This window comes from Lissotriton helveticus, chromosome 3_1 (assembly GCF_964261635.1).
Source record: "Lissotriton helveticus chromosome 3_1, aLisHel1.1, whole genome shotgun sequence".
In the NCBI taxonomy this organism is placed as follows: Eukaryota; Metazoa; Chordata; class Amphibia; order Caudata; family Salamandridae; genus Lissotriton; species Lissotriton helveticus.
In genome coordinates, this window is record NC_136061.1 from 64,201,040 (window position 1) to 64,223,092 (window position 22,053).

The 22,053-nt window shown below is 50.8% G+C and overlaps 1 protein-coding gene across 2 annotated transcripts in view; it reads right to left on the reverse strand.

Moving 5' to 3' along the window:
• VIL1 (villin 1) overlaps positions 1-22,053 on the reverse strand; it is a 184,702-nt gene that overhangs the window by 21,191 nt on the left and 141,458 nt on the right. For both annotated transcript variants that reach the window (XM_078679240.1, XM_078679239.1), the window contains exon 19: positions 4,480-4,620. In XM_078679240.1, coding sequence (XP_078535366.1) covers positions 4,480-4,620 — 141 coding nt within the window. The remainder of the gene's footprint in view (positions 1-4,479; positions 4,621-22,053) is intronic.

Genomic DNA, 22,053 nt, shown 5'->3' on the forward strand with positions numbered 1-22,053 from the left:
GGTCCTGGTGGTGATGGTGGGCTGACTGTCGTTGACGGTGGAAACTGTGGTTTCTGGAGTCCGTTCACTGAAGTTGTCATAGAGGGCCTTGATCTTTAGGTGGAAGTAGGAGCCAAGTTTGTTGCAGAGGTCCTGGGAGTGTGTGATGTCTGTGGCTTCGCAGTGATTGCCCAGCCTGACTACATTTCAGCTGCCAAAGCCATGCCACAAACAGTGTCAGCCAACCTGACACCGCCACATGGGCCGCCCTGCAGGTCAGGAGTGCACGGGCTGTTTTTATGTCCCGTGGGCTAGTTTTGGCACCACCTGACTGCATGGCCTCCAGGTGGTGCAGCTGACTCTGGGCAGTGATCACTGTTTCAGCTGTGTCAGTATTGGGGGGAAGGCGGGGCATGACACCGCTTGTGCCATCAGAAGTAATTATATTTAAAGTCCAGAAACTAGGCCAGCAGCACCTGGAGTCGTATGCTCCCGCACCCCTTAGAAACCATCATGAAGGTATGTTGCAAAGCTCCGTCATGTCCCAATTTACCAATGAGGGACACTTTTTTTATGCTAGGAAATCTTTTTTGGTGCCAGGGCCTGCTCCCCAATCCCAGTACAGTGTGGTGCCCCCCAAAAGACTGCACCATTCAGTCTTTTATCATCAGCGTTAGGCTGCCTGGGGGGACAGGGGAGCCAGCCTCCACTCTTATGTTGACACACTCATATTACCAGCATGTCACTGGGTCAGAAAAGAGTATTTTCTCAGTGTTACACTTCTGCTGTGAGAAAGAGTGCGAGCCTGAAGATTAAATGCTACAAAAAGGTGTGTTGCTTTTGGCACGCCCCACGCTGCTGGACTTGCTGTCTCCATCTATCATGTTTAGATATCACCGACATTTTAAAGAACAAGTGAAAAACCTCAGGCACTCGGAGGCTGACCATAGCATAAAGGCCCATATCAGCACTCAATACAAAGCACTTTTAAGCATGGTCAACTGGGATCAGTACATCTATTAATTTCCTCTGATCACCCTCTTTTCAACTGTCCCATTCTCTACTTGGCAGCTGCCATTTTACCTAACATGAAAAGTGCTGTCGTTTTTATGGCAGACCGGAAAATGCCTCCCAAATCCATATCTGCTCTTTAATTATCAGCAAAGCCTGATGCCCTCCTATTTGGAAACTCAGATAAAGGATATCTTCAGGTTTGTGCACCAACATCCCATGCCCTGCCGACCAACCACAGCTGGTGAGTTCTTCCACCAACTGGGTCCCACATTACGGAATAAGGCCTTTCCTTTGGAGAGCCGCTGACTCTCAGCTACTGTAAAGTTTGGGCAATAGTTCTATCTCATTAAGAAGCATATTTACAACGAAGTGACAGAGTGCAGTGGTAGACTTCCTGCTTAACGCTGCGCTCCACCACTTTAGAAACGCAGGGCTACACCATATTTATAACAGTACTGTGCAGCCCAGCATTTCCCCCCAGCGTTGACACTAAACTTTGCAGCCTATCGCCAACACACCCTCCCCTAGTAATCCGGAGGAAGGCTACCTCTCTTTCTGAGATTCCGTGCGCACCGAGTGACGGAGGGGACCCAGGGCGCAGTGCCGCCCGTCCTCCTGGAGCTCTGTCTGGGATCCGGGAGGCGAACGGCACCTCATCTGGACTTCCGGGGAAGCCCGGCCATCTGGTCGCCCCATAGGAAAGCATTTTGGGCGACCAGATGGCCGAGGGAATCAGGGCGACCAGATAGCCAGGACCGAAACCACGCCAATCTGCCTGCCCTGAGCCTTCGCGGGAGGGCTCCCGCCTGCCCTTGCAGGGCTCGGGGGACTGCAGGGCTCGGGGGACTGCAGGGCTCCTGGGACTGCAGGGCTCCTGGGGCTGCAGGGCTCCGGGGCTGCAGGGCTCCCGGGCTGCAGGGCTCTGGGGCTGAAGGGCTCCCAGGCTGCAGGGCTGCGTGGCTCCCGGCTGCAGGGCTCCCGGGCTTCAGGGCTCGGGGAAATCCGGGGCTGCAGGGCTCGGGGTCTCCAGGGCTGCAGGACTCCGGGGCTGCAGGGCTCGGGGGCTCCGGGGGCTCCAGGGCTCCAGGGCTGCAGGACTCCGGGGCTGCAGGGCTCGGGGGCTCCGGGGGCTCCAGGGCTTTAGGGCTGCAGGGCTCGGGGGCTTCAGGGCTCCGGGGCTGCAGGGCTCCTGGGGCTGCAGGGCTCCGGGGCTGCAGGGCTCCGGGGCTGCAGGGCTCCCGGGCTGCAGGGCTCCCAGGCTGCAGGGCTGCGGGGCTCCGGGCTGCAGGGCTCCCGGGCTTCAGGGCTCGGGGGAAATCCGGGGCTGCAGGGCTCGGGGGCTCCAGGGCTGCAGGACTCCGGGGCTGCAGGGCTCGGGGGCTCCGGGGGCTCCAGGGCTCAGGGGCTGCAGGGCTCTGGGGCTTCAGGGCTCGGGGAAATCCGGGGCTGCAGGGCTCGGGGGCTCCAGGGCTGCAGGACTCTGGGGCTGCAGGGCTCGGGGGCTCCGGGGGCTCCAGGGCTCCGGGGCTGCAGGGCTGCAGGGCTGCAGGGCTGCAGGGCTGCAGGGCTCTGGGGCTTCACGGCTCCCGGGCTGCAGGGCTCCGGGGCTGCAGGGCTCCCGGGCTGCAGGGCTCCCGGGCCGCAGGGCTCCCGGGCTGCAGGGCTCCCGGGCCGCAGGGCTTCAGGGCTCCGGGGCCGCATGGGCTCAGGGGGGCTCTGAAACCCCACGCTGGGCCTCAGGCATGGGGAGGACTGCCCGGGAACACATTGAGAGGAAGATTTATGTGCAGAAGGTGTCCCTTTCTGCACATTAACAGTCTTTATTTGACGTTTTGTAACTTTTATGTGTGCTGCTTAATGCAGTACACATAGAGGTTGCAAAAGGTCATTTTTTGTGTGATTGTTTATGTGCAGGGAGGGACACCTTCCTGCTCATTAACAATCAATGCCACTTTGCTGTTTCTATGTGTGCTGCACAACGCAGCACACATGGAAACAGCAAAAAAGACGAGAAATAAAGCATTTCTCCTTGTGTTGCCTGTTTAAGAATTAGTCTTAATTTTGACACTACCTCATATTTACGTCACCCTTGTAAATAGGGGCGGCGTCAAATTCAATGGGTGTTTCGGTGGAACGCCCACCACAGCACCCATTGCGCTCTCCTTTCACGCTAAGTACAGCGTGAAAGGGTGCCTTATTAACAAGGCAGTGTTAAGCCATGGTAAGTGGCTTAACGCTGCCTTGTAAATAAGGCAAAGCCCCTATCGCCACAACAACGTCACAACCACAAAGTGACGTAGTGGTGGCGATATGGGCTTGTAAATATGCCCCTAAGATCCTCAGTCTGTCCGTTTTTCAGTTGTCTTCTACTTTAGACCTAGAGGCAATTCATTTCGGGAACATTTAGGGGCATATTTACAATCCGCTATCGCCACCACAACGTCACTTTTCTCGACATTTTGATGGCGATAGGGGCTTTGCCCTATTCACAAGGAGGCGTAAAGCCACTTAACAAGGCTTAATGCCGCCTTGCGAATAAGGCCCCCTTTTGCGCAATACTTAGCATGAATGGGGCGGTCAATGGGTGTTGGGGTGGGCGTTCTGCCACAACACCCATTGATTCTGATGCTGCCCCATATTTACAAGGGTGACGTAAATATGGGGCAGTGCCAAAACTAAGACCAAAGAAAACCTGGTCTTACCTTGGCGCAATGAAAAGAAATGCTAAATTTTCCCTCATATTTGCTGTTTCCATGTACTTTATTGTACAGCACACTTAGAAACAGCAAAACGCCATTGATTGTTTATGTGCAGGAAGGTGTCCCTTCATGCACATAAACAATGATTTTAAAAATGACGAGTTGCAACTTCTCTGTGTGCAGCTCACATAGAAGTAGCAAATCACCATTTAAGATTGTTTATGTTGAGGAAGGGACACCTTCCTGCACAAAAACAATCATTCCCCTCAATGCGGCACCCTTGCACTATGGTGCAAGTGCGCCTGCGTTGGCGCTCGGCTTCTAAATTAGCACCAGCGCAGGGAGAAACACAAGGCTGCACCATATTCTTGTAAATACGGTGCAGCCCTGCTTTTCATAAGTTGTGGAGCGTGACCTTAAACAAAGGAGGTTACCGCCGCGCTCCGCCACTTCCTTGTAAATATGCCCCTTAATTTGTAAATTTAGAAAACAGTCCTTAGTAGTCTGTGGGCAATTGTACTGAAGGAACACCACATACTCTAGTAGAACACAAGTGTCTGCAGGTGGCTGAAGATCAGACCAACAGGGGCCGTCCTTCCGGTGGGAATGGATTGGACTTTGGGTGCTTCACTATGGCTCTTATATTGTGCTATGCAGAAGTTCCCAAAAATGAAACAGATAAGGTGAAAGGAATGCCCAGGAGCACCCACATATAATGAAGCACAAACGCTATGGCTCTGATAGGCGTCACAGCGCATGCATAGGCGCAGGAGGACCGGTGTCTCACCTCTTTCCTGGATGCATCTATTCCATCTGGCAGCTCTTCTGTGGTCTTGTTGACAATTTCCTCGGCCGAGTAGGTTTTAAATACCCCAGATGAAAAGCTGGTAGAGGAGGTGAATGAGTCAATCTGTATGCTGGTGACATCCTGAATGAGGAAAAAGAGATGTAGTTAGTCCCTCACACTGTAGCCTTTGTTGCATCCCAGTTCATCTACAGCTCTGCACTGGGCGGATAGCAACTTTGAATGGGGACTACGGTTTCCTGCTAAGCTTATCACCTCCTAACTATGTAGGTGTATTGATGTTTATTATTTATCCAGCACACCTTATATAAGCTGGATAGCTGCTAGATCTTTCATAGTAAGTGTTATTATTACCCAACTGGGACTGACATCTGCGCTGCACGATGCGCCTTTTGTGAATAGTGCTTCCAGACAGGTAAGCATGGGGGGCATAAGGGATTCCAGGACCATCAATAAGCCCAGTACATCTGGTCAATCTGCTTGGCTTCTGGCTTTACCCAGGGCACTCTATCCCTGGCCATCCAGCCCTTCTGTTCTTCCATTGGCATGGGTCTAACATGTCTGGCTCTCCCCAGCCCTTCTGTTCTTCCATTGGCACGGGTCTAACATGTCTTACTCTCCCCAGCCCTTCTGTTCTTCCATTGGCACGGGTCTAACATGTCTGACTCTCCCCAGCCCTTCTGTTCTTCCATTGACATGGGTCTAACATGCGTCTGACTCTCCCCAGCCCTTCTGTTCTCCCATTGACATGGGTCTAACATGCGTCTGACTCTCCCCAGCCCTTCTGTTCTTCCATTGACATGGGTCTAACATGCGTCTGACTCTCTCCAGCCCTTCTGTTCTTCCATTGACATGGGTCTAAAATGCGTCTGACTCTCCCCAGCCCTTCTGTTCTTCCATTGACATGGGTCTAACATGCGTCTGACTCTCCCCAGCCCTTCTGTTCTTCCATTTGTACGGGTCTAACATGTCTGACTCCCCCCCCCCCCCCCCTTTTGTTCTTGAATGGAGATCCACCTTTTGTCACGTTATGGAGCATTGTCCCAGAGCAATGGGGATTTTGCATTGATGGAACGCTGCAAAAACTAAGGGCCTCATTTCGAAGCCTCTTGCATCGCTCTGAGGCACTTTAACGCACCAGCAGCGTGATGGGCTTGTCCATATTTACAAGCCCCCGTAAAGTCACCCTGTGTGGTTTTTCATGGCCTTGTAAATATGGGCCCCTTTCACGCATTTCGTAGCGTGAAAGGGGTGTTCTTGGGTGTTGTTGTGTGTGTTCCCATGCAACATCCATAGACCCGACGCATTCCCAGATTTACAATGTTTTGTAAAGCCGGGGAAGTGTCAGAATCCTGCGCCTTCCCAGGCAAGCCGTTGGAACTGTGCAACGAGAAGAAATACTTTTATTTCTCCTTTATTATTCCTCTTTCTCTGCGTGCTGAATTCTGCAGCACGCATATAAATAGGAAAAAGTCATCAATTGTTGTTTTTGTGCAGGAAGGTGTCCCTTTTTGCACAAAAACAATAATCCCTGCAACGCAGTCACCCTTGCACCATGACACAGGGGTGCCTGTGTTGACGCACAGCTGCTGTTTGTGTGTCGGCGCAGGGAGAGAGGACAGAAATGCGCCTTATCATATAGATACAGTGCATTCCTCACCTTTTATTTTGACGCAGGGCAGCGCAGCAGGAGGGCTTGCTGCGCTGTCATGCGTCAGAATATAGTAAATGAGGCCCGATATTTGCACTTAATTACTTGTGAAAACATTTTACTTTACTATCGATTTCTAGGTGCAAGTGTTGTTTTTGAACTTATGTTGTGTGCAAATGTTAGAGGGATCCTGAACTGGTGCACAGTTTATGTAAGTTGGCTTGTGGGTTGTTTGAGGTTTGCTACTTGTATATTGCACAGGGGTGAAAAAGATTCCTCTGGTCACTGTTCGTGTAGTGCATACACTGGTGCTGAGCTAGTCGCAGCGAATGTATGACATTACAACGGATTCCGTTGCAACGCATGCCTTTACCACGCATGCGTTACAACGGAATTCGTTTTCCACGCATAACCTTTACCTCGAATATTCCTTTACCACGCATACATTTACAACGTTTTTCGTTGTAAATGTATGCATGGTGAGGGCATACTCTTGATAAAGGTTATAACTCTCCCCTTAAATGGCCCCTGCCTCCACTCCTTATATTTACCCCTGCCCTTAACCCTTAATATATATATATTTATTTTACTAAAATGCCCCTTAACTTTTAACTCGCCTTCTCTCCTTCTTCTTTGGTTACGTCGGTCGTACGTCGTTGAGAGGAAGCGGAAGTTACTTTCCGTTTCCTCTCTAACGACGTTGATTGCTTCAGCTTGGTCTTCAGCTTCGGCTCTTCAGGTTAGTTTTGTTTTTTGGGGGGGAGACCCCCCCCAGCCCCCCTTTTTATCCCAACGCTTTATTTATTTTTTATGGGGGAGACCCCCCAAGCCCCCCCTTTTTTTTCTTTTCATTTACCACACATGCCTTTACTACGTATTTCGTAGTAAAGGTATGCGTGGTAAAGCCTCTCGTTGTAACCATGCATGCGTTGTAAAGCATGCGTGGTAAAGGATTTCGTGGAAACGGCTTCGTTGTAGAGGCCGTTTCCCAGTCGCAGCAGGAATAATGCTGATATCGATATCTAGTGCAAAGTGACATTGGTTTCAATGAGAACCGGTAACAAAAGGCGCAAAATGAATATTGTGACATTTTATGAGCGTCAAAAAAAGGTGGATCTGTCAGGATATAAACCAGCAATGCATTTGCAGATAGCAGCAAGTACAGTAGCCCAATGGGCTACCGTAACAGAGCTGAAGCAATACTTAATGAGCTCCACAAAATTCACCAGCAAATGTTGCGGTACGGTCTCACCCCAGCCCTAATAGCCTTACGGGTGCACTGGCCTAATCAGCAAATGGCGTTCACAAGCCCTTCTGTACTTTCATTGGCACAAATCCAACGTGTCTGACTCTCCCCGGCCCTTATGTACTTTCATTGGTACAGATCTAAAGTGTTTGATTCTCCCCGGCCCTTCTGTACTTTCATTGGCAAAAACTCTAACATGTCTAATTCTCCCCGGCCCTTCTGTACTTTCATTGGCACAGATCTAACGTGTCTGACTCTCCCTAGCCCTTCTGTTCTTCCATTAGCATCGGTCTAACATGTCTGACTCTCCTCAGGCCTTCTGTTCTTCCATTGGCAGGGGTCTAACATGTCTGACTCTCCCGAGCCCTTGTGTTCTTCCATTGCATTGGGTCTAACATGTCTGACTATCCCCAGCCCTTCTGTTCTTCCGTTGGCATCGGTCTAACATGTCTGACTCTCCTCAGGCCTTCTGTTCTTCCATTGGCACGGGTCTAACATGTCTGACTCTCCCCAACCCTTGTGTTCTTCCATTGGTACGGGTCTAACATGTCTGTCTCTCCCCAGCCCTTCTGTTCTTCCATTGGCACGGGTCTAACATGTCTGACTCTCCTTAGCCCTTCTGTTCTTCCATTGACATCGGTCTAACATGTCTGACTCTCCTCAGCCCTTCTGTTCTTCCGTTGGCATGGGTCTAACATGTCTGACTCTCCCCAGCCCTTCTGTTCTTCCATTGTCACGGGTCTAACATGTCTGACTCTCCCCAGCCCTTCTGTTTTTCCATTGAAATGGATCTAACATGGGTCTGACTCTCCCTAGCCCTTCTGTTCATTCATTGGCACTGGTCTAACATGTCTGACTCTCCTCAGCCCTTCTGTTCTTCCATTGGCACGGGTCTAACATGTCTGACTCTCCCCAGCCCTTCTGTTCGTCCATTGGCACAGGTCTAACATGTCTGACTCACTCCAGCCCTTCTGTTCTTCCATTGACATGGGTCTAACATGCGTCTGACTCTCCCCAGCCCTTCTGTTCTTCCATTGGCACCGGTCTAACATGTCTGACTCACTCCAGCCCTTCTGTTCTTCCATTGACATCGGTCTAACATGTCTGACTCTCCTCAGCCCTTCTGTTCTTCCATTGGCACGGGTCTAACATGTCTGACTCTACCCAGCCCTTCTGTTCGTCCATTGGCACAGGTCTAACATGTCTGACTCACTCCAGCCCTTCTGTTCTTCCATTGACATGGGTCTAACATGCGTCTGACTCTCCCCAGCCCTTCTGTTCTTCCATTGGCACGGGTCTAACATGTGTCTGACTCTCCCTAGCCGTTCTGTTCGTCCATTTGCACGGGTCTAACATGTCTGACTCTCCCCAGCCCTTCTGTTCTTCCAATGGCACGGGTCTAACATGTCTGACTCTCTCCAGCCCTTCTGTTCTTCCATTGACATGCGTCTAACTTGTCTGACTCTCCCCAGCCCTTCTGTTCTTCCATTGACATGGGTCTAACATGTCTGACTCTCCCTATCCTTTCTGTTCGTCCATTGGCACGGATCTAACATGTCTGACTCTCCTCAGCCCTTCTGTTCTTCCATTGGAATCGATCTAACATGTGTCTGACTCTCCCCAGCCCTTCTGTTCTTCCATTGGGACAGGTCTAACATGTCTGACTCTCCCCAGCCCTTCTGTTCTTCCATTGGAACAGGTCGAACATGTCTGACTCTCCCCAGCCCGTCTGTTCTTCCATTGACATGGATCTTAAATGCGTCTGACTCTCCCCAGCCCTTTTGTTTTTCCATTGGCACAGGTCTAACATGTCTGACTCTCCCCAGCCCGTCTGTTCTACCAATGGCACGGGTCTAACATGTCTGACTCTGCCCAGCCCTTCTGTTCTTCCAATGGCACGGGTCTAACATGCGTCTGACTCTCCCCAGCCCTTCTGTTCTTCCATTGACATGGATCTTAAATGAGTCTGACTCTCCCCAGCCCTTCTGTTCTTCCATTGGCACGGGTCTAACATGTCTGACTCGCCCCAGCCCTTCTGTTCTTCCATTGGCACGGGTCTAACATGTCTGACTCTCCCCTGCCCTTCTGTTCTTCCATTGACACAGGTCTAACATGTCTGACTCTCCCCAGCCCTTCTGTTCTTCCATTGGTACAGGTCTAACATGTCTGACTCTCCCCTGCCCTTTGTTCTTCCATTGGCATGGGTCTAACATGTCTGACTCTCCCCTGCCCTTCTGTTCTTCCATTGGCAAGGGTCTAACATGTCTGACTCTCCTCTGCCCTTCTGTTCTTCCATTGACATGGGTCTTATATGCGTCTGACTCTCCCCAGCCCTTCTGTTCTTCCATTGTCACGGGTCTAACACGTCTGACTCTCCTCAGCCCTTCTGTTCTTCGATTGGCAAGGGTCTAACATGTCTGACTCTCCCCTGCCCTTCTGTTCTTCCATTGACATGGATCTTAAATGCGTCTGACTCTCCCCAGCCCTTCTGTTCTTCCATTGACATGGGTCTAACATGCGTCTGACTCTCCCCAGCCCTTCTGTTCTTCCATTGGCACGGGTCTAACATGCGTCTGACTCTCCCCAGCCGTTCTGTTCGTCCATTTGCACGGGTCTAACACGTCTGACTCTCCCCAGCCCTTCTGTTCTTCCAATGGCACGGGTCTAACATGTCTGACTCTCCCCAGCCCTTCTGTTCTTCCATTGACATGCGTCTAACATGTCTGACTCTCCCCAGCCCTTCTGTTCTTGCATTGACATGGGTCTAACATGTCTGACTCTCTCTATCCCTTCTGTTCGTCCATTGGCACGGATCTAACATGTCTGACTCTCCTCAGCCCTTCTGTTTGTCCATGGGCATGGGTCTAACATGTCTGACTCTCCCAGCCCTTCTGTTCTTCCACTGAAATGGATCTAACATGCGTCTGACTCTCCCCAGCCCTTCTGTTCTTCCATTGGAACAGGTCTAACATGTCTGACTCTCCCCAGCCCTTCTGTTCTTCCATTGGAACAGGTCGAACATGTCTGACTCTCCCCAGCCCGTCTGTTCTTCCATTGACATGGATCTTAAATGCGTCTGACTCTCCCCAGCCCTTCTGTTTTTCCATTGGCACGGGTCTAACATGTCTGACTGTCCCCGCCCTTCTGTTCGTCCATTGGCACGGGTCTAACATGTCTGACTCTCCCCAGCCCCTTTGTTCGTCTATTGGCACAGGTCTAACATGTCTGACTCTCCCCAGCCCGTCTGTTCTTCCAATGGCACGTGTCTAACATGTCTGACTCTGCCCAGCCCTTCTGTTCTTCCAATGGCACAGGTCTAACATGCGTCTGACTCTCCCCAGCCCTTCTGTTCTTCCATTGACATGGATCTTAAATGAGTCTGACTCTCCCCAGCCCTTCTGTTCTTCCATTGTCACGGGTCTAACACGTCTGACTCTCCCCAGCTCTTCTGTTCTTCCATTGACATGAATCTAATATGCGTTTGACTCTCCCCAGCCCTTCTGTTCTTCCATTGACATGAATCTAATATGCCTCTGACTCTCCCCAGCCCTTCTGTTCTTCCATTGACATGGGTCTAACATGCGTCTGACTCTCCCCAGCCCTTCTGTTCTTCCATTGTCACGGGTCTAACACGTCTGACTCTCCTCAGCCCTTCTGTTCTTCCATTGGCAAGGGTCTAACATGTCTGACTCTCCCAAGCCCTTCTGTTCTTCCATTGACATGAATCTAATATGCGTCCGACTCTCCTCAGCCCTTCTGTTCTTCCATTGACATGGGTCTAACATGCGTCTGACTCTCCCCAGCCCTTCTGTTCTTCCATTGTCACGGGTCTAACACGTCTGACTCTCCTCAGCCCTTCTGTTCTTCCATTGGCAAGGGTCTAACATGTCTGACTCTCCCAAGCCCTTCTGTTCTTCCATTGACATGAATCTAATACGCGTCTGACTCTCCCCAACCCTTCTGTTCTTCCATTGACATGGGTCTAACATGCGTCTGACTCTCCTCAGCCCTTCTGTTCTTCCATTGGCACGGGTCTAACATGTCTGAATCTCCCCAGCCCTTCTGTTCTTCCATTGACATGGGTCTAACATACGTCTGACTCTCCCCAGCCCTTCTGATCTTCCATTGTCACGGGTGTAACACGTCTGACTCTCCTCAGCCCTTTTGTTCTTCCATTGGCACGGGTCTAACATGTCTGACTCTCCCCAGCCCTTCTGTTCTTCCATTGATATGGATCTAACATGCGTCTGACTCTCCCCAGCCCTTCTGTTCTTCCATTGTCACGGGTCTAACACGTCTGACTCTCCTCAGCCCTTCTGTTCTTCCATTGGCACGGGTCTAACATGTCTGAATCTCCCCAGCCCTTCTGTTCTTCCATTGACATGGGTCTAACATGCGTCTGACTCTCCCCAGCCCTTCTGTTCTTCCATTGTCACGGGTGTAACACGTCTGACTCTCCTCAGCCCTTTTGTTCTTCCATTGGCACAGGTCTAACATGTCTGACTCTCCCCAGCCCTTCTGTTCTTCCATTGACATGGATCTAACATGCGTCTGACTCTCCCCAGCCCTTCTGTTCTTCCATTGTCACGGGTCTAACACGTCTGACTCTCCCCAGCTCTTCTGTTCTTCCATTGACATGAATCTAATATGCATCTGACTCTCCCCAGCCCTTCTGTTCTTCCATTGACATGAATCTAATATGCGTCTGACTCTCCCCAGCCCTTCTGTTCTTCATTGACATGGGTCTAACATGCGTCTGACTCTCCCCAGCCCTTCTGTTCTTCCATTGTCACGGGTCTAACACCTCTGACTCTCCTCAGCCCTTCTGTGCTTCCATTGGCACGGGTCTAACATGTCTGACTCTCCCCAGCCCCTCTGTTCTTCCATTGACATGGGTCTAACATGCGTCTGACTCTCCCCAGCCCTTCTGGTCTTCCATTGACATGGGTCTAACATGCGTCTGACTCTCCCCAGCCTTCTGTTCTTCCATTGTCACGGGACTAACATGTCTGACTCTCCTCAGCCCTTCTGTTGTTCCATTGGCAAGGGTCTAACATGTCTGACTCTCCCCAGCCGTTCTGTTCTTCCATTGACATGCATCTAATATGCGTCCGACTCTCCTCAGCCCTTCTGTTCTTCCATTGACATGGGTCTAACATGCGTCTGACCCTCCCCAGCCCTTCTGTTCTACCATTGTCACGGGTCTAACACGTCTGACTCTCCTCAGCCCTTCTGTTCTTCCATTGGCAAGGGTCTAACATGTCTGACTCTCCCCAGCCCTTCTGTTCTTCCATTGACATGAATCTAATATGCGTCTGACTCTCCCCAGCCCTTCTGTTCTTCCATTGACATGGGTCTAACATGCGTCTGACTCTCCCCAGCCCTTCTGTTCTTTCATTGTCACGGGTCTAACACGTCTGACTTTCATCAGCCCTTCTTTCTTCCATTGGCACGGGTCTAACATGTCTGAATCTCCCCAGCCCTTCTGTTCTTCCATTGACATAAGTCTAACATGCGTCTGACTCTCCCCAGCCCTTCTGATCTTCCATTGTCACGAGTGTAACACGTCTGACTCTCCTCAGCCCTTTTGTTCTTCCATTGGCACGGGTCTAACATGTCTGACTCTCCCCAGCCCTTCTGTTCTTCCATTGAAATGAATCTAATATGCGTCCGACTCTCCTCAGCCCTTCTGTTCTTCCATTGACATGGGTCTAACATGCGTCTGACTCTCCCCAGCCCTTCTGTTCTTCCATTGTCACGGGTCTAACACGTCTGACTCTCCTCAGCCCTTCTGTTCTTCCATTGGCAAGGGTCTAACATGTCTGACTCTCCCCAGCCCTTCTGTTCTTCCATTGACATTAATCTAATACGCGTCTGACTCTCCCCAACCCTTCTGTTCTTCCTTTGACATGGGTCTAACATGCGTCTGACTCTCCTCAGCCCTTCTGTTCTTCCATTGGCACGGGTCTAACATGTCTGTATCTCCCCAGCCCTTCTGTTCTTCCATTGACATGGGTCTAACATACGTCTGACTCTCCCCAGCCCTTCTGATCTTCCATTGTCACGGGTGTAACACGTCTGACTCTCCTCAGCCCTTTTGTTCTTCCATTGGCACGGGTCTAACATGTCTGACTCTCCCCAGCCCTTCTGTTCTTCCATTGATATGGATCTAACATGCGTCTGACTCTCCCCAGCCCTTCTGTTCTTCCATTGTCACGGGTCTAACACGTCTGACTCTCCTCAGCCCTTCTGTTCTTCCATTGGCACGGGTCTAACATGTCTGAATCTCCCCAGCCCTTCTGTTCTTCCATTGACATGGGTCTAACATGCGTCTGACTCTCCCCAGCCCTTCTGTTCTTCCATTGTCACGGGTGTAACACGTCTGACTCTCCTCAGCCCTTTTGTTCTTCCATTGGCACAGGTCTAACATGTCTGACTCTCCCCAGCCCTTCTGTTCTTCCATTGACATGGATCTAACATGCGTCTGACTCTCCCCAGCCCTTCTGTTCTTCCATTGTCACGGGTCTAACACGTCTGACTCTCCCCAGCTCTTCTGTTCTTCCATTGACATGAATCTAATGTGCATCTGACTCTCCCCAGCACTTCTGTTCTTCCATTGACATGAATCTAATATGCGTCTGACTCTCCCCAGCCCTTCTGTTCTTCATTGACATGGGTCTAACATGCGTCTGACTCTCCCCAGCCCTTCTGTTCTTCCATTGTCACGGGTCTAACATGCGTCTGACTCTCCCCAGCCCTTCTGTTCTTCCATTGTCACGGGTCTAACACCTCTGACTCTCCTCAGCCCTTCTGTGCTTCCATTGGCACGGGTCTAACATGTCTGACTCTCCCCAGCCCCTCTGTTCTTCCATTGACATGGGTCTAACATGCGTCTGACTCTCCCCAGCCCTTCTGGTCTTCCATTGACATGGGTCTAACATGCGTCTGACTCTCCCCAGCCCTTCTGTTCTTCCATTGTCACGGGACTAACATGTCTGACTCTCCTCAGCCCTTCTGTTGTTCCATTGGCAAGGGTCTAACATGTCTGACTCTCCCCAGCCGTTCTGTTCTTCCATTGACATGCATCTAATATGCGTCCGACTCTCCTCAGCCCTTCTGTTCTTCCATTGACATGGGTCTAACATGCGTCTGACCCTCCCCAGCCCTTCTGTTCTACCATTGTCACGGGTCTAACACGTCTGACTCTCCTCAGCCCTTCTGTTCTTCCATTGGCAAGGGTCTAACATGTCTGACTCTCCCCAGCCCTTCTGTTCTTCCATTGACATGAATCTAATATGCGTCTGACTCTCCCCAGCCCTTCTGTTCTTCCATTGACATGGGTCTAACATGCGTCTGACTCTCCCCAGCCCTTCTGTTCTTTCATTGTCACGGGTCTAACACGTCTGACTTTCATCAGCCCTTCTTTCTTCCATTGGCACGGGTCTAACATGTCTGAATCTCCCCAGCCCTTCTGTTCTTCCATTGACATAAGTCTAACATGCGTCTGACTCTCCCCAGCCCTTCTGATCTTCCATTGTCACGAGTGTAACACGTCTGACTCTCCTCAGCCCTTTTGTTCTTCCATTGGCACGGGTCTAACATGTCTGACTCTCCCCAGCCCTTCTGTTCTTCCATTGAAATGAATCTAATATGCGTCCGACTCTCCTCAGCCCTTCTGTTCTTCCATTGACATGGGTCTAACATGCGTCTGACTCTCCCCAGCCCTTCTGTTCTTCCATTGTCACGGGTCTAACACGTCTGACTCTCCTCAGCCCTTCTGTTCTTCCATTGGCAAGGGTCTAACATGTCTGACTCTCCCCAGCCCTTCTGTTCTTCCATTGACATTAATCTAATACGCGTCTGACTCTCCCCAACCCTTCTGTTCTTCCTTTGACATGGGTCTAACATGCGTCTGACTCTCCTCAGCCCTTCTGTTCTTCCATTGGCACGGGTCTAACATGTCTGTATCTCCCCAGCCCTTCTGTTCTTCCATTGACATGGGTCTAACATACGTCTGACTCTCCCCAGCCCTTCTGATCTTCCATTGTCACGGGTGTAACACGTCTGACTCTCCTCAGCCCTTTTGTTCTTCCATTGGCATGGGTCTAACATGTCTGACTCTCCCCAGCCCTTCTGTTCTTCCATTGATATGGATCTAACATGCGTCTGACTCTCCCCAGCCCTTCTGTTCTTCCATTGTCACGGGTCTAACACGTCTGACTCTCCTCAGCCCTTCTGTTCTTCCATTGGCACGGGTCTAACATGTCTGAATCTCCCCAGCCCTTCTGTTCTTCCATTGACATGGGTCTAACATGCGTCTGACTCTCCCCAGCCCTTCTGTTCTTCCATTGTCACGGGTGTAACACGTCTGACTCTCCTCAGCCCTTTTGTTCTTCCATTGGCACAGGTCTAACATGTCTGACTCTCCCCAGCCCTTCTGTTCTTCCATTGACATGGATCTAACATGCGTCTGACTCTCCCCAGCCCTTCTGTTCTTCCATTGTCACGGGTCTAACACGTCTGACTCTCCCCAGCTCTTCTGTTCTTCCATTGACATGAATCTAATATGCATCTGACTCTCCCCAGCACTTCTGTTCTTCCATTGACATGAATCTAATATGCGTCTGACTCTCCCCAGCCCTTCTGTTCTTCATTGACATGGGTCTAACATGCGTCTGACTCTCCCCAGCCCTTCTGTTCTTCCATTGTCACGGGTCTAACACCTCTGACTCTCCTCAGCCCTTCTGTGCTTCCATTGGCACGGGTCTAACATGTCTGACTCTCCCCAGCCCCTCTGTTCTTCCATTGACATGGGTCTAACATGCGTCTGACTCTCCCCAGCCCTTCTGGTCTTCCATTGACATGGGTCTAACATGCGTCTGACTCTCCCCAGCCCTTCTGTTCTTCCATTGTCACGGGACTAACATGTCTGACTCTCCTCAGCCCTTCTGTTCTTCCATTGGCAAGGGTCTAACATGTCTGACTCTCCCCAGCCCTTCTGTTCTTCCATTGACATGAATCTAATATGCGTCTGACTCTCCCCAGCCCTTCTGGTCTTCCATTGACATGGGTCTAACATGCGTCTGACTCTCCCCAGCCCTTCTGTTCTTCCATTGTCACGGGACTAACATGTCTGACTCTCCTCAGCCCTTCATTTGTTCCATTGGCAAGGGTCTAACATGTCTGACTCTCCCCAGCCCTTCTTTTCTTCCATTGACATGAATCTAATATGCGTCCGACTCTCCTCAGCCCTTCTGTTCTTCCATTGACATGGGTCTAACATGCGTCTGACTCTCCTCAGCCCTTCTGTTCTTCCATTGGCAAGGGTCTAACATGTCTGACTCTCCCCAGCCCTTCTGTTCTTCCATTGACATGAATCTAATATGCGTCTGACTCTCCCCAGCCCTTCTGTTCTTCCATTGACATGGGTCTAACATGCGTCTGACTCTCCCCAGCCCTTCTTTCTTCCATTGGCACGGGTCTAACATGTCTGAATGTCCCCAGCCCTTCTGTTCTTCCATTGACATGGGTCTAACATGCGTCTGACTCTCCCCAGCCCTTCTGATCTTCCATTGTCACGGGTGTAACACGTCTGACTCTCCTCAGCCCTTTTGTTCTTCCATTGGCACGGGTCTAACATGTCTGACTCTCCCCAGCCCTTCTGTTCTTCCATTGACATGGATCTAACATGCGTCTGATTCTCCCCAGCCCTTCTGTTCTTCCATTGTCACGGGTCTAACACGTCTGACTCTCCTCAGCCCTTCTGTGCTTCCATTGGCACGGGTCTAACATGTCTTACTCTCCCCAGCCCTTCTGTTCTTCCATTGACATGAATCTAATATGCGTCTGACTCTCCCCAGCCCTTCTGGTCTTCCATTGACATGGGTCTAACATGCGTCTGACTCTCCCCAGCCCTTCTGTTCTTCCATTGTCACGGGACTAACATGTCTGACTCTCCTCAGCCCTTCTGTTGTTCCATTGGCAAGGGTCTAACATGTCTGACTCTCCCCAGCCCTTCTGTTCTTCCATTGACATGCATCTAATATGCGTCCGACTCTCCTCAGCCCTTCTGTTCTTCCATTGACATGGGTCTAACATGCGTCTGACTCTCCTCAGCCCTTCTGTTCTTCCATTGGCAAGGGTTTAACATGTCTGACTCTCCCCAGCCCTTCTGTTCTTCCATTGACATGAATCTAATATGCGTCTGACTCTCCCCAGCCCTTCTGTTCTTCCATTGACATGGGTCTAACATGCGTCTGACTCTCCCCAGCCCTTCTGATCTTCCATTGTCACGGGTGTAACACGTCTGACTCTCCTCAGCCCTTTTGTTCTTCCATTGGCACGGGTCTAACATGTCTGACTCTCCCCAGCCCTTCTGTTCTTCCATTGACATGGATCTAACATGCGTCTGATTCTCCCCAGCCCTTCTGTTCTTCCATTGTCACGGGTCTAACACGTCTGACTCTCCCCAGCTCTTCTGTTCTTCCATTGACATGAATCTAATATGCGTCTGACTCTCCCCAGCCCTTCTGGTCTTCCATTGACATGGGTCTAACATGCGTCTGACTCTCCCCAGCCCTTCTGTTCTTTCATTGTCACGGGTCTAACACGTCTGACTCTCATCAGCCCTTCTTTCTTCCATTGGCACGGGTCTAACATGTCTGAATCTCCCCAGCCCTTCTGTTCTTCCATTGACATAAGTCTAACATGCGTCTGACTCTCCCCAGCCCTTCTGTTCTTCCATTGACATGGGTCTAACATGCGTCTGACTCTCCCCAGCCCTTCTGTTCTTTCATTGTCACGGGTCTAACACGTCTGACTCTCATCAGCCCTTCTTTCTTCCATTGGCACGGGTCTAACATGTCTGAATCTCCCCAGCCCTTCTGTTCTTCCATTGACATAAGTCTAACATGCGTCTGACTCTCCCCAGCCCTTCTGATCTTCCATTGTCACGGGTGTAACACGTCTGACTCTCCTCAGCCCTTTTGTTCTTCCATTGGCACGGGTCTAACATGTCTGACTCTCCCCAGCCCTTCTGTTCTTCCATTGACATGGATCTAACATGCGTCTGATTCTCCCCAGCCCTTCTGTTCTTCCATTGTCACGGGTCTAACACGTCTGACTCTCCCCAGCTCTTCTGTTCTTCCATTGACATGAATCTAATATGCGTCTGACTCTCCCCAGCCCTTCTGGTCTTCCATTGACATGGGTCTAACATGCGTCTGACTCTCCCCAGCCCTTCTGTTCTTCCATTGTCACGGGACTAACATGTCTGACTCTCCTCAGCCCTTCATTTGTTCCATTGGCAAGGGTCTAACATGTCTGACTCTCCCCAGCCCTTCTTTTCTTCCATTGACATGAATCTAATATGCGTCCGACTCTCCTCAGCCCTTCTGTTCTTCCATTGACATGGGTCTAACATGCGTCTGACTCTCCCCAGCCCTTCTGTTCTACCATTGTCACGGGTCTAACACGTCTGACTCTCCTCAGCCCTTCTGTTCTTCCATTGGCAAGGGTCTAACATGTCTGACTCTCCCCAGCCCTTCTTTTCTTCCATTGACATGAATCTAATATGCGTCCGACTCTCCTCAGCCCTTCTGTTCTTCCATTGACATGGGTCTAACATGCGTCTGACTCTCCCCAGCCCTTCTGTTCTACCATTGTCACGGGTCTAACACGTCTGACTCTCCTCAGCCCTTCTGTTCTTCCATTGGCAAGGGTCTAACATGTCTGACTCTCCCCAGCCCTTCTGTTCTTCCATTGACATGAATCTAATATGCGTCTGACTCTCCCCAGCCCTTCTTTCTTCCATTGGCACGGGTCTAACATGTCTGAATGTCCCCAGCCCTTCTGTTCTTCCATTGACATGGGTCTAACATGCGTCTGACTCTCCCCAGCCCTTCTGATCTTCCATTGTCACGGGTGTAACACGTCTGACTCTCCTCAGCCCTTTTGTTCTTCCATTGTCACGGGTCTAACATGTCTGACTCTCCCCAGCCCTTCTGTTATTCCATTGACATGGATCTAACATGCGTCTGATTCTCCCCAGCCCTTCTGTTCTTCCATTGTCACGGGTCTAACACGTCTGACTCTCCTCAGCCCTTCTGTGCTTCCATTGGCACGGGTCTAACATGTCTGACTCTCCCCAGCCCTTCTGTTCTTCCATTGACATGAATCTAATATGCGTCTGACTCTCCCCGGCCCTTCTGGTCTTCCATTGACATGGGTCTAACATGCGTCTGACTCTCCCCAGCCCTTCTGTTCTTCCATTGTCACGGGACTAACATGTCTGACTCTCCTCAGCCCTTCTGTTGTTCCATTGGCAAGGGTCTAACATGTCTGACTCTCCCCAGCCCTTCTGTTCTTCCATTGACATGCATCTAATATGCGTCCGACTCTCCTCAGCCCTTCTGTTCTTCCATTGACATGGGTCTAACATGCGTCTGACTCTCCCCAGCCCTTCTGTTCTACCATTGTCACGGGTCTAACACGTCTGACTCTCCTCAGCCCTTCTGTTCTTCCATTGGCAAGGGTCTAACATGTCTGACTCTCCCCAGCCCTTCTGTTTTTCCATTGACATGAATCTAATATGCGTCTGACTCTCCCCAGCCCTTCTGTTCTTCCATTGACATGGGTCTAACATGCGTCTGACTCTCCCCAGCCCTTCTGTTCTTTCATTGTCACGGGTCTAACACGTCTGACTCTCATCAGCCCTTCTTTCTTCCATTGGCACGGGTCTAACATGTCTGAATCTCCCCAGCCCTTCTGTTCTTCCATTGACATAAGTCTAACATGCGTCTGACTCTCCCCAGCCCTTCTGATCTTCCATTGTCACGGGTGTAACACGTCTGACTCTCATCAGCCCTTCTTTCTTCCATTGGCACGGGTCTAACATGTCTGAATCTCCCCAGCCCTTCTGTTCTTCCATTGACATAAGTCTAACATGCGTCTGACTCTCCCCAGCCCTTCTGATCTTCCATTGTCACGAGTGTAACACGTCTGACTCTCCTCAGCCCTTTTGTTCTTCCATTGGCACGGGTCTAACATGTCTGACTCTCCCCAGCCCTTCTGTTCTTCCATTGAAATGAATCTAATATGCGTCCGACTCTCCTCAGCCCTTCTGTTCTTCCATTGACATGGGTCTAACATGCGTCTGACTCTCCCCAGCCCTTCTGTTCTTCCATTGTCACGGGTCTAACACGTCTGACTCTCCTCAGCCCTTCTGTTCTTCCATTGGCAAGGGTCTAACATGTCTGACTCTCCCCAGCCCTTCTGTTCTTCCATTGACATTAATCTAATACGCGTCTGACTCTCCCCAACCCTTCTGTTCTTCCTTTGACATGGGTCTAACATGCGTCTGACTCTCCTCAGCCCTTCTGTTCTTCCATTGGCACGGGTCTAACATGTCTGTATCTCCCCAGCCCTTCTGTTCTTCCATTGACATGGGTCTAACATACGTCTGACTCTCCCCAGCCCTTCTGATCTTCCATTGTCACGGGTGTAACACGTCTGACTCTCCTCAGCCCTTTTGTTCTTCCATTGGCACGGGTCTAACATGTCTGACTCTCCCCAGCCCTTCTGTTCTTCCATTGGCAAGGGTCTAACATGTCTGACTCTCCCCAGCCCTTCTGTTCTTCCATTGACATTAATCTAATACGCGTCTGACTCTCCCCAACCCTTCTGTTCTTCCTTTGACATGGGTCTAACATGCGTCTGACTCTCCTCAGCCCTTCTGTTCTTCCATTGGCACGGGTCTAACATGTCTGTATCTCCCCAGCCCTTCTGTTCTTCCATTGACATGGGTCTAACATACGTCTGACTCTCCCCAGCCCTTCTGATCTTCCATTGTCACGGGTGTAACACGTCTGACTCTCCTCAGCCCTTTTGTTCTTCCATTGGCACGGGTCTAACATGTCTGACTCTCCCCAGCCCTTCTGTTCTTCCATTGACATGGATCTAACATGCGTCTGATTCTCCCCAGCCCTTCTGTTCTTCCATTGTCACGGGTCTAACACGTCTGACTCTCCTCAGCCCTTCTGTGCTTCCATTGGCACGGGTCTAACATGTCTTACCCTCCCCAGCTCTTCTGTTCTTCCATTGACATGAATCTAATATGCGTCTGACTCTCCCCAGCCCTTCTGGTCTTCCATTGACATGGGTCTAACATGCGTCTGACTCTCCCCAGCCCTTCTGTTCTTCCATTGTCACGGGACTAACATGTCTGACTCTCCTCAGCCCTTCTGTTGTTCCATTGGCAAGGGTCTAACATGTCTGACTCTCCCCAGCCCTTCTGTTCTTCCATTGACATGCATCTAATATGCGTCCGACTCTCCTCAGCCCTTCTGTTCTTCCATTGACATGGGTCTAACATGCGTCTGACTCTCCCCAGCCCTTCTGTTCTACCATTGTCACGGGTCTAACACGTCTGACTCTCCTCAGGCCTTCTGTTCTTCCATTGGCAAGGGTCTAACATGTCTGACTCTCCCCAGCCCTTCTGTTCTTCCATTGACATGAATCTAATATGCGTCTGACTCTCCCCAGCCCTTCTGTTCTTCCATTGACATGGGTCTAACATGCGTCTGACTCTCCCCAGCCCTTCTGTTCTTTCATTGTCACGGGTCTAACACGTCTGACTCTCATCAGCCCTTCTTTCTTCCAT